This window comes from Hippopotamus amphibius, chromosome X (assembly GCF_030028045.1).
Source record: "Hippopotamus amphibius kiboko isolate mHipAmp2 chromosome X, mHipAmp2.hap2, whole genome shotgun sequence".
Classification (NCBI taxonomy): Eukaryota; Metazoa; Chordata; class Mammalia; order Artiodactyla; family Hippopotamidae; genus Hippopotamus; species Hippopotamus amphibius.
The window spans coordinates 17,323,557-17,336,928 of record NC_080203.1 but is presented as its reverse complement, the minus strand read 5'-3'; the positions used below and the strand labels follow the sequence as shown (position 1 = coordinate 17,336,928).

Sequence of the window (13,372 nt, the reverse complement as noted above, 5' to 3'; positions counted from 1 at the left end):
TAGTATTAATTCCTTTGCATACAGTCATCACCAATTTGAAAGGTTAGATAGCTATGCGTTGAAAGCTCAGTTAGTACAATATAGTGGGGTCATTCTTCTCGAATCCCGCTTGTGAAAGAATGCATTCAAATTCTAACTGAACCTTAATGATAGCAACTTTCCAAATAAATAGTTACCCCAAACCAAACATCCAATCCATTTCCCCGGTCCTGGTGCTCCCCCAATGTTTCCCATTTCTATAAAATGCATCCACCCAATGCTCAAGCAAAAAACTTGAGAAGGACACTGGTTACCTCCCTGTACCTCACAGCCAATCAATAACCAAGTCTTGTACGAGGCACTGTACATAATTTTTTTAAATCCCGTAAATATTCCTGGAGTCCATCTACTTCTCTCCATCACAATCACAACCACCCTGGTCCTAGCTCCATTTCTCTAAGCTGACCTTCTACAATAACCTCTTAACTGGTCTCCCAGCCTCTGTTCTTGCCTCTGTTCTTGCCTATCTTCTACATAGTCGCCAGAATGATCTTTTAATGAATATATCAGATCATGTCATTCTCTTGCTTTTAAAACCATTCAGTGACTTTCTATTACATAAAATCCAAATTTCTTGGCCTATGAGGTCCTGCAGGATCTGGCTTTACATATATCAATTTCATTTAATCTTTAAAACAATCTTTTGAGATGAGTGCTTGTTATTATTAACTTTGCAGGTGAGGAGACTGAAACTTGATGAGGTCATTTGATATGCCCACACAGTTAGAAATTTAGAGGAGCTAAGCTTTAGACTTCAGCTGCTCGACTCCAAAGCCTGTGCTCTTATCGACTAATTTCTAAGCAATACAAAGATAGTGATTAAAACTCAAAGAAAGGTCTTACATTAAGAAAATCTTGTAAGGAGGATGGGTTTTACATTAAAAAGCTAAGAATGCTCTTCTCTACCTGTCTGTCCTTGCAGAATTCTGATGATAATTGAGCGTGCTGGTCACAAGATGGAGTTTCTTGGGAGGACAGCAAATCTGACGGTGGCCAACCTGGCTTTGGCTGTCCTGCAGGTGGACCACACATTTGAAGGCATGGCCTTCAGCATTCACTCCTATGAAGAAAGCACAGACCCTGAGGTGAGTGTAGCTCACGGTACTGAGAGCCAATCAGCCAAGCACTGCTCCAAGTCTTTGTTCATTTACTCCTTGGAGGGAGACAGGGTACTTTTTTAACTTTCAGAGAATCTTATAAAATACAAATATCCCAGGGAAGATTCATATATAACCCTTAGTAGGCCAACACCTTGGTTGGAATGGTGTCCATGAGGTGTACAGTGATACCACCTTTGGCCCTGTGGCCCCAAATCATCTCAAATGTCAGTTTATCATTAGCTGTCATTTATGGAGCACTTATTTGTTGGGCATTGTGTTACTATTTCATCTGTACAGATAAAGAAACAGAGAAGTTAAGTAACCTGCCTAAAGACACACAGCCTAATGGCTGAGCCAAGAGTCAAATTTATGTCTGGCTGGCTTTAAAGTCTGGGCCCTTTTCCCTACTCCACACTACCTTAGCCTTTGGTCACCAACTTATGTTCAGAACAATTTGGGAGAACAGCATTTTTTAAATTTATAGTTAAAAAATTATAAAATTTACGTACAAGGAAATGCATACATGCGTATACATTCTCTGATTTTTGACAAATGTGTACATCTGTGTAACTTAAACCCCTGTCAAGATATAGAACATTACTATCATCCCTGAAAGTCCTCTTGTGCCCATTCCCAGTCAATCCCTGCAACTGCTACCTCCATTGCCAACTGCTGTTCTGATTTTTTTTTTAACCATAGTGTTGCTTGTTCTAGAACTTTATATAAATGAATCACATAATGACTGTTTTGTATAAGGCTTCTTCCATGTGCTATAATGGGTGTTTTTTTTTTAAGATTCATTCTTTTGTTTCCATAGTTTCTTCTTTTTATTGCTGAATAATATTCCATTGTATGGATATACCACAGATTGTTTGGATTGCTTCTAGTTTAGGGCTACTATGTTTAGTGTTGCATTGAAGATTCATGTAAAAGTCTTTGTGTGGACATATTTTTTCATATATCTTGAGTAAATACCTAGAAATGGAATTGCTGGCTCATAAGCTGTATGTTTAAATTTGTAAGAACCTACCATACTGTTTTCTAAAGTGGTTAATGATGTGGAGCGATTTTCCATTTTTGTATTGGCCTTTTGCATATCTTCTTTGGTGAAGTATCTGTTAAAATCTTTTGCCTTTTTTTTTTTTTTTTTTGGGCTGTGCTGGGTCTTCTTTGTTGCCCATGGGCTTTCTCTCTAGTTGTGGCGAGCAGGGCCTACTCTTCATTGTGGTGCATGGGCTTCTCTTGTTGCGGAGCATAGGCTATAGGTTCACGGGCTTCAGTAGTTGCAGCACACGGGCTTCAGTAGTTGTGGCTCTCGGGCTCTAGAGCACAGGCTCAGTAGTTGTGGTGCACAGGCTTAGTTGTTCCGCGGCACATGGAATCTTCCTGGACCAGGGATCGAACATGTGTCCCCTGCATTGGCAGGCAGATTCTTAACCACTGTGCCCATTTTTCAACTGGGTTGTTAGTCTTCTTGTTGAGTTGTAAGTATATTTTACAAGTTCTGGATACAACTCAGATATATTTTGAAAATATTTTCTCTGTGGCTTACCTATTCATATCTTCAGTGCTGTCTTTTGATGAGCATACGTTTTAATTTTGATGAGGTATAATTTATCGGAATTTTTCTTTTATGAATAGTAATATGTGACTTGTCTAAGAAATCATTGCCTACCAGGGTCATGAAGATATTCTCTTATGCTTCCCTTTAAAAGATCTACGGTTTTAGTTTTTATGTTTAGGACTATAATCCTAATTAATTGAATTTAATTTTGTGTATGGTGTGGTGTATGGTTTGGAGTTAATTTTGTCTCATATAGATATCCAGTTATTCTAGCATCATTTATTGAAGACTTTTCTTTCCCCACTGGCTTGTTTTGGTAACTTTGACAAAATATCAAATAGTCATGTAAATGTAAGTTTACTTCTGAGTTTTCTATTCACTTCTATTAATTTTTTTGTATTGGGTTGGCCAAACCATTCATTTGTTTTTATCTGTAAGAGGGCTCTAGTAATGCTTAGTTGTCTTTAACTTCATTCAAAACAATTTTGTTAGATTGTATTATGACAGCTGTCATATCAGAATGCATTAAAAAAACATCAAAATTGGTGGATTTTTGTGTAGCCATTTTAATATTGAAGATGGAAGAAAAAAGCTACATTTTCAGTATATTATGCTTTATTATTTCAAGAAAGGTGAAAACACAAGTGAATGGAGGAAATTATTCTCTATTCAAGAATAATAAAAAGACATGATCTATTTGGGGGGAAAAGGCTATAGAGGACATTCTGGAGACAATAGGAGAAACATGAATATGGATGATATAAAATAATGTTATATCAATTAAAAATGCAGCTGAAATGCATAAAAAGATTTGTGCAGTGTATGGAGAAGCTGCTGTGACTGATTGTATGTGTCAAAAGTGGTTTCTGAAGTTTCGTGCTGGAGATTTCTCACTGGACGATGCTCCTCGCTTGGGTAGACCAGTTGAAGTTGATAACAATCAAATCACAACAATAATTGAGAACAATCAATTACACCACACGGGAGATAATCAACATACTCAAAATATCCAGATCAAGAGCTGAAAATCATTTGCACCAGCTTGGTTATGTGAATCGCTTTGATGTTTGGGTTTCACATAAGTTAAGCGAAAAAAACCTTCTTGACCATATTTTCTCATGCGATTCTCTACTAAAAAGTAATGAAAAAGTTCTGTTTTTAAAACAAATTGTGATGGGTGATGAAAAGTACCTTGCAATAATGTGGAACAAAAGAGATCGTGGGACAAGCAAAACGAACCACCACCAATCACACCAAAGGCTGGTCTTCATCCAAAGAAGGTGATGTTGTGTATATGGTGGGATTGGAAGGGAATCCTCTATTATGAGCTCCCTCTGGAAAACCAAATGATTAATTCCAGCAAGTACTGCTCCCAATTAGACCAAATGAAAGTGGCACTCTACTAAAAGCGTCCAGAATTAGTCAAAAGAAAACGCATAATTTTCCATCAGGATAATGCAAGACTGCATGTTTCTTTGATGACCAGGCAAAAACTGTTACAGCTTGGCTGGGAAGTTCTGATTCATCCGTCATATTCATTGCACCTTCGGATTTCCATTTATTTAGGTCTTTACAAAATTCTCTTAATGAAAAAAAATTCAACTCCCTGGAAGACTGTAAAAGGCACCTGGAACAGTTCTTTGCTCAAAAAGATTAAAAGTTTTGGGAAGATGGAATTATGAAGTTGCCTGAAAAATGGCAGAAGGTAGTGGAACAAAATGGTGAATACTTTGTTCAACAAAGTTCTTGGTGAAAATGAAAAATGTGTCTTTTATTTTTCCTTTAAAAGTGAAGGAACTTTTTGGCCAAGCCAGTAGATTCTTATGCCATTATCACATTATTTTTATTCCTGTAGTCTTAAAGAAGTCAGGTAGTGTGATTCCCTCAACTTTGTTCTTTCTCAAGATTGCTATGGTTATTCCAGGCCTTTTGCATGTCTATGTGAATTTTCAAATGTGCTTATCAATTTATACAAAAAAAAACTTGCCGAGACTATTATTGGGATTGAGTGGAAACTATAGATGTAGCTTCCACTCAATTTTGGGAGAATTAATTTCTTAGTAATATTGAGTCTTGTAACATTTATCCAGGAACATTTATTTGGGTCTATTTTAATTTCTCTCAGCAATGTTTTGTAGTTTTAAGTGGAGAGGTATTGCATGATTTGTATTAAATTTACTCTAAACATTTTGTTTTTTGATGCTGTTGCAAATGGAATTGTTTTTAAATTTAATTTTCCAATTATTTGCTGCAAGTATTTAAAAATAAAATTGATCTGCTGTATCTATATTTATCACCTATTTCTATTATCATCTATCTATCTATCTAAATCTTGTATCCTATGAACTAGCTAAACTCACCTAGTAGTTGTAGTAGTTGTTTTAGAGATTCCTTAGGCCTTTCTATGTAATGCCATCTGACAATGGAGACAGTTTAATGTCCTCCTTATTGATTTTTATCCCTTTTATTCCTTTTTTTGGCCTTATTTTGATTTTAGTACTTGCAATAAAATGTTGAATAAAAGTAGTTAAAGTGGACATCCTTTCTTGTTCTTGATATCAGGAGAAAAGTGTTCACTATTTTGCCATTACTGTAATATTAGCCATGGTTTGGTTTTGTTTTGTTTTTAATGCCCTTTATTTGATTGAGGAAGTTACCTTCTGTTCCTAGTTTGCTGAGAAATTTTATTGTGAATTGTTGCTGAGTTTTGTTAAATGCTTTTTCTTTATCTCTTGAAATAATCATTTGGCTTTTCTCCTTTATCTTCTAATATGGTGAATTGCTTTAATTTTAGGATGTTAAACCAATCTTGCATTCCTGGAAGAGACCCTACTGCTCATGATGTATTATTATTTGTATATATTGGTATTTTCAACTTGCTAATATTTTGTTAAGTATTTTTGCAATTATGTTAATGAAGGAAGTTGGTCTGAATTTTTTTTTCTAATTTCTTTATCAGGCTTTAGATTAGGGTTTTGTCAACTTTACAAAACTCTGTCAGAAAGAGTTCATGTAACAATTGGTGTTACTTCTTCATTAAATGCTTGATAGGGTTCACTAGGAAACTCTCTGGTTCTGGAATTTCTTTATGGGAAGTATTTTGATATCAAATCCAGTTTATTTAATGGGCACGGAGCCATTCTGATGTTCTATTTCATCTTGTGTCTGTTTTGGTTAGTTACATTTTTCTAAGAATTTATTTCAGTTAGCTTTTCAAGTTTACTGGCAAAAGTTGTTCATAACATTCCTGTATTTCTTAATGTCTAAAAGATTTATAACAATGGTCAGCAAACTTTTACTGTGAAAGGCAGATAGTGAATATTTTAGGATTTGTAAGCCATAAATGGTCTCTGTCTGCTGCACATTTTTTTCTTTCCTTTGCTTCCTTCCTTCCCTTCTTCCTCCCTTCTTTCTTTCTTTTTCATACCTTTTTAAAAATGAAATATAAAAGCCATTCTTAGCTAGAGACATACAAAAACAAGCCGTTGGTAGGATCTGGCCTGCTGACCAGTTTGTCAATCTCTGATCTACAGTAATAATCCCTCTTTCATTCTTGATATTGATAACTTCTTTTCTCACTCTTTTTTTCTTGATCAGGATAGCTAGGGTTTTTCAAGTTTGTTGATCCTTTCCAAGAACCAACTTTTGGCTTTGTTAATTGTTTTTGTTTTCTATTTTGTTGATATCTTTATTTCCTTCCTTGTATTTCCTTTAGGTTTAACTTGCTCTTCCTTATCTAGCTTCTTAAGGTGGATCCACCGACCACTGATTTTAAACCTTTCTTCTTTTCTAATACAGTCATAAAAAGCTATAAATATCTCTCTTATGCACTGCTTTAGCTGTAGTCTGCAAATTTTGATATAATGTATTTTCATGATCAGTCATTTCAAAATAGTTCCTACTTTCTTCTTTGATCCATGGATTATACAGGAGTGTATTCTTTAAGTCAAATATTTGGGATATATCTAAGATATATTATTGCTATTGATTTCCTGTTTATTTCATTTTTGCTATAGAATATACTCAGTATAATTTCAACCCATTTAAATTTATAGAGATTTGTTTTATAGCCCAGCATATGATCTATTTTGGTGTTTCATACACTTGAAAAACTTGTTGTTTCATGTGGACTTGAAAAAATGTACATTCTACAGTTGTTGGAAATATTGTACTATAAATATCAATTAGGTTTCAAGGTGGTTGATGGTGTTCAGATCATTAACATCTTTACTGATGTTTTTCCTAGTTATTTCCTAGTTTAAAGGGGTATTGAAATCTTTAACTTGGATTGTGAAATTGTGTATTTCTCCCTTTAGCTGTGTCAAATTTTGCCTTGTTTATTTTGGGGCTCTGTTGTTAAGTGAATACGTGTTTATGTTGTTATGTCTTCCTAATAATAACTCTAATCCTAACCTATTTATCATTATGAAATAGCTCTTTTTATTTCTGGTAATATTCTTTGCCTCGTAGTCTATTTTATCTGATTTTAATATAGTAATTTCAGCATTCTAATGCTTACTGTATGTATATATACAGATATATTTATGTTTGTTCTTTCATCCACTTACTTTCTAACTATTTGTGTATTCATATTTAAAGTGCATTTCTTATAGATAGCATATAATTGTGTTTCACTTTTTTATCCATCTGAAAATATCTGCCTTTTAATGGAGTGTGTAGTCCTTTAACATTTAACATAATTTTTTATATGATTGGATTTAGGGCTACCGTTTTATTTTATTTTCTATCTGTCCCTCTGGTTTTTGTTCCTCTGTTCCTCTTTTCCTATATTTTTGATTTATTTTAATATTTTTTTATAATTAAATTTTAATTTTTTACCACCTCTTTAGTTACATCTATTTGCATTATTTTCTTAATGGTTGCTCTAGAGATTACAATACACATCCTTATATTTTTGCAGTCTACTTAGAGGTAATATTGTACCACTTCATGTAAAATGTAGAAACTTTAACCATACATATCCATCTATACCCTCTGTCTTTTATGTTATATTGGGTTGGCCAAAAAGTTCGTTCACTGATAGTTGTCATATATATTTTGAATGTTACTAAGAAGATGAGAAAACCCACTAGACGATGTTATAACCATCACTTTAAAGAGTCTTATGAAATTGAGAGAAAAAAATAATCTTTTATATTTACTTAGATATTTATCATTTTTGATGTTCTTTATTTATTCCTGAAGGTCGGCATTCCATCTGGTAATATTTCCCTTCAACTTGAAGAAATTCACTTAGCATTTCTTGTAGTATAAAGTCTGATTATAATGAATTTTCTTAGCTCTCATTTATCTGAAAATGTCTTTATTTTGCCTTTATTCTTGAAAAGTATTGTTTACTGTAGAATTCTGGATTGGCAGCATTTTATTTATTTATTTGTTTATTATTTTTGGCTGCACCATGATGCTTGTGGATTTTAGTTCCCTGACCAGGGATCAAACCTAGGCCCTCAGCAGTGAAATTGTGTAGTCTTAAGCACTGGACCACCAGGGAATTCCTAGCAACATTTTAAAGATGTTGTTTCACTCTCTTCTGGCCTCTATGTTGTTCTCTGATCAGAAATTAGTAATCATTTGAATTTTTGTTTCTCTGTTTATGATGTGTAACGTGTCATTTTTCTCTAGTTGCTTTCAATATTTTCTCTTTTTTTTTTTGCAATTTGACTATTATGTGCCTAGGCATGTTTTTCTTCGTATTTTTCTTGCTTGAGGTTTGATGAGCTTCTTGAATCTGTAAGTTTATGTCTTTCACCAAATTTAGGGAGATTTCTGCCATTATTTTTTTAAACATTGCTTCTTCACCATTCTCTCTCTCCTCTCCTTTTGGGACTCCAATTCCACGCATGTACGATTTTTTGATGCTGCCCCACAGGTACCTGAGGCTCTGTTCACGTTTGCAATCATTTTCCTATGTACTCTTTTTTTTAAAAGTATTTATTTATTTATTTATTGGCTGCATTTGGTCTTTGTTGGTCCGCGCAGGCTTTCTCTAGTCACGGTGAGTGGGGTGGGGGGCTACTCTTCATTGTGGTGTGCGGGCTTCTTATTGTGGTGGCTTCTCTTGTTGCAGAGCGTGGGTTCTAGGCACATGGGTTCCAGTAGTTGTGGCACTTGGGCTCAGTAGTCGTGGCACAGGGGCTTACTTGCTCCACAGCATGTGGGATCTTCCCTGATCAGGGATCGAACCCGTGTCCCCTGCAGTGGCAGGTGGATTCTTAACTACTGCGCCACCAGGGAAGTCCCCTTATGTACTCTTCTGATAGTATAATTTCTATTGATTTCTCTTCAAGTTCATTGACCTCTGTCATCTTCAAGTTACTATTGAGCCCACCAATGAAATTTTTAAAATTTCAATATTGTATTTTCAGTTCCAGAATTTCCATTTTGTTCTTTTTTTGCTTCTGTTTCTCTGCTGTTATTTACTCCTTTGCATTAATTGCAAGTGCATTTTCTTTAAACTCCTAAGCTAGTTGTCCCAGCTATTTTAAAATCTTTGTCTGCTCACTCTAACATCTGGGTCATCTCAAGGTTGATCTCCATTGATTGTCTTTACTTGAAAATGGGTCGTATTTGTTCTTCTTAACATACAGGGTAATTTTGGATTATGTCCGGGCTTTTGTGAATGGTATCTTGTGGAAACTTTGGATTCTACTATATTTCTCTGAAAATTATTGATTTTTGTTATATCAGACAATTAACATGGTTGGAATCAAACTGTAGATTCCATCTCTTGGATGGCAGCTAAAATCTCAGTTAAGTTCCTTTATCCTTAGTTGAAGTCTGTCCTATACATATGTGGTTTCGAGGTCAGGCCGAGTTTATACTCTGAGTTTTGGCTCCCCATTGCTAGCTCTCTTCTCTTCAAGATCTCCCCCTGACCTTCTAGTGTCTGTGGTTGCCTTGACCTTTGTTTTCTGGTTCTTCATGCCACAAACCCTGCAGGTTTTCTATCAGAATTTTGAGTGTCCTTCACAGTGTTCATTTCAGGCTGCCATCTGGCTAACAGCTGTAAAAACAGGTAATTCACCTTGCGATGTCACCCTTTTCCAAGTGTCTACTCTTCTTCAGAACCTGCCTGGTTTTATTCATTTTCCGGTGTCTTCAAGTGATTGTTATTCTACATAGTTGTTACATGCAGGAGGGTTGAGTCCATTAGGAGCTACTCAGGCATACTGGAAGCAAATGTCTTCCCACTGAATGTTGTTTACATATAGGGTTTTCTATTATAGACCTTGGTGGAGAAAAATGTCAACCAACCCCAATGACCTTCTTGGTACCAAACTGCACACATATTGAAGCTAAATCATCAACTCTCCATAGTACTTGATTGCCCTAGCAAAGTTCATTTGTGCCAGGAGAAGCGCCATATGGCTTTTGGACTCACAATTCATTTTTAGAAATATTACAAGCTTTCATCTCCCCAGGATATACCCAGCTACTAGATAATAGTTCCTTGAAAGGCAGCATGCATAATGAGGAAAATGTGGCCCAAAACACATATGTGTTTGTTCAACTACATCCAAGCTATGTGACCCTAGACAAGGCACTTAACCTTTCTGAGCTTTCATTTGCTTACATAATACTACATACCTTTCAGAGTTGATAGTGGGATTAAGTGACAGAATGCTTGTGAGGGTGCTCATATACCCTGTTTTTCCTGGCAGAGTCCAGGTTTATGACTGTGGTTTCAGTGTAATTATTGGCAAAGCCCTCTTTCACTCTCAAAAATGTAACTGTACTTATCAAATACTATTACCAATCAAATCAGCAAACCCTTCTGATAGTGAGCCTCTAATTCCTAAGGCCTATTGCCTCACTTCCCCTGCCCCACTTTTCTTTTGGGGGGTGAAGGGTCTACGCAGCATATGGGATCTTAGTTCCCTGACCAGGGATTGAACCCCTGCTGGAGGCATGGGGTCTTAATCACTGGACCACCAGGAACGTCCCCAAAGACCTCTTTTTTTTTTTTGGCCACACTGGGCAACATGTGGGATCTTAGTTCCCTGACCAGGGAATGACCCCTTGAACCCTGCAGTGGAAGCGCAGAATCTTAACCAATAGACCACCAGGAAAGTCCTCCTGCCCCACTTTTTAAGAAAAGCATTGCTCAATAAACTGTGAGACAAGTGCCTAATGCCATTGTGTTGGGTTTTTTTCTGTTTTTTTTTTTTTTTTTTTACCCATTCTCAGAACTATATGGGAGAAAGTAGCCGACTTTTGAAGACAGGCCTTTATTTCTGAGAATTACGGCAAAGCCATTTTACAATTACATTACTTGCCATTCCTCTTTCCACCTCTATGAATACCCAGGTGGAAGCAGGTCAAAGGGAGAGAAACAAGAATAGGTTGAGAAAGGAGAAAGTGCTGTGTGTGTGTGTGTCTGGGTCTGTGTGCCCCTGGGTCACATCTGGGCCTATGATCTGAGTGTGCGTGTGTGTGCATGCGTGCATGTGTGTAAAAGGTGCCGCATAGCTGGTGGAGCTAGTTCCCACCCTTCAGCCCTCCGTGTGATCCTCTAAGGGCTGAGGCTGGGGTGGGGCGGGAATTGGGGAGGACTTCAAGCTGATGGGTGATAACTCCAGTTTTCATTTCCTGGCTTTTCTTGGCAGATTTCCCTAGGTGAAGTCCCTCTGGGGAGGGTTTTGGCCTCCATATATTTACCTAAATCACTGAGGGAGAGAATACCTCTTAGCCACTTACACACCATCTTGTTTAATTTTTTTGGCCAAACTTCACTCTTTAAGGTAAGTTCTTGCCTCTGGTAACTGTCATGAACTGACATACGGTGACTCACTGTAATTATGAACTCCTATTTTCATGATGTTCTGTTTATTTTCGAATATACTCTCTGATTTATTCCACAAGACTCCCAGCACAACCCCTGGCTCTCAACATGAATCAATGTCTACTTTAATGATGTTCCCCAGTTTTTCATTTTCACAGCTTCTCAGTTTTGAAAGGGACCTTAAAGATTATCTGGTAACCAAACGAAAGCCTTTAAGATGTTTCAAAACCAAAAAAGAACAGCGAGTTCTTCTGATGAGATGCAATTTCAGCTTGTCAGTGCTTCCCTCCCAAATCTCTCCTGGCTCCTCAAAGCCAAGATGCCCATCTCTCGGGCCAATTTATTTCAAGCTGAGTAGTGTCCAGGAGGACACGCCTACAGACATTGTTGCTTCTTCTCACCGCCTCCACAGAACCTTCTCTAAGGGCTCCAGTCCTTACCTGCATTAAAACAGAGAGGCGGTAAGATGTGGTGGTTAACAGCATGGACCCTGGGCCAGATGCGGAATTTAAAGCTAGCTATGCCATTGTCTACCTGTGTGAACTTGTGGGCAAGTTCCTCGACCCCCAGTGCCTTTGTAAAACGGGAGAATAGTAGTACCTCACTGGGCTGTGGAAGGATTAAAGGAGTTAATACACATAAAATGCTTAGAATATGGCCAGGCACATAATTAACACCATATAAGTGTTTGCATTTATTTTACTATTTGCCTGTCTTGGGGCTCTGCCTAACAAAAAGCCCCTTTCTTCAGCCTGCTCTGTCCCATCTAGCTGTTGGGAAGACAGCAATCAGTGTTTGCATGACATTGTTGATGATGATTGCTGCTAATTGTTATTATTTAACATTTCATCTATTTCTCACGAGAAATCAAGACTCAAAGAGTACTGTGATCTGGATGTTTGTGTTCCCTCAAAACTCTTGTGTTGAAATCCTAACCTCCAAGGTGATGGTATTAGCAAGTGGGTCCTTTGGGCAGTGATTAGGTCATGAGGGTGAGGCCCTCATGAATGGGATTAGTGAAGCCCTTATAAAAGAGGCCCCAGAGAGCTCCCTCACCCCTTCCACCATGTGAGGACACAGCAAGAAGGTGCCATCTCTGAACCAGAAAGCAAGCCTTCACTAGAACCCAACCATGTAGGCACCTTAATCTTGGATTTCCAGCCTCCAGAACTGTGAGAAATAAATTTCCGTTATTCACAAGCCACTTAATCTGGACTTTGTTATAGCAGCCCTAATAGACTAAGACAAAAAGGTTAAGTAATTTTGCCCAAGGTCAAATAGCTAGGAAGTGGCATAGATAGGAATCAAACCCAGGATGTCTGACTCCAAAGTTCAAGTATTTAAGAGGTTCATACATTAACACCCGGGTGTGTTTGAATTTTCTAAAGAAGCTATCCAAAGAAGTGCATTTCTAATGGTCAAATTTTCACAGAGTTATTTTGGGGGAGGTTGTACTGAGCCAGCTTAAACATACCACATACCACCTCAATATAACACACTATCTCCAGCTATGTCTGTAGGATGCTTGGTTCTCCTGGAATTCTGTAACCGCTCTTCTCTATCTAAATTCTATTTGTTTCTGTGGGCTTAGCTCAAATTCCACCCAGGAAGTTTACCTGCAGTTCATGAGCCCCTGCTCTCCTCCTCACCCCTTGCTTGTATTCTTACACCTCTGCCTAGTTTCTAGATTGGTATTCCCAAGGAGGTTGTGGCATATCATGGCTCAGGCATGTTTTATTTTCATGGCACCTAGCACAGGGCTAGGTATCCAACAGGTTTTCAGTAGCTATATATTTATTAGACATTTTTCTAATGGAAAAAAATAGGCTGGACCCACAACAAGTGAGTTAATTAACAAATAATTTT

At 37.2% G+C, this 13,372-nt stretch overlaps 1 protein-coding gene across 1 annotated transcript in view; it reads left to right on the top strand.

Moving 5' to 3' along the window:
- ADGRG4 (adhesion G protein-coupled receptor G4) overlaps window positions 1-13,372 on the top strand; it is an 81,935-nt gene that overhangs the window by 42,774 nt on the left and 25,789 nt on the right. The window contains exons 11-12 of the mRNA XM_057717558.1: window positions 962-1,124; window positions 11,331-11,465. Of these exons, the coding sequence (XP_057573541.1) occupies window positions 962-1,124; window positions 11,331-11,465 (298 nt within the window). The remainder of the gene's footprint in view (window positions 1-961; window positions 1,125-11,330; window positions 11,466-13,372) is intronic.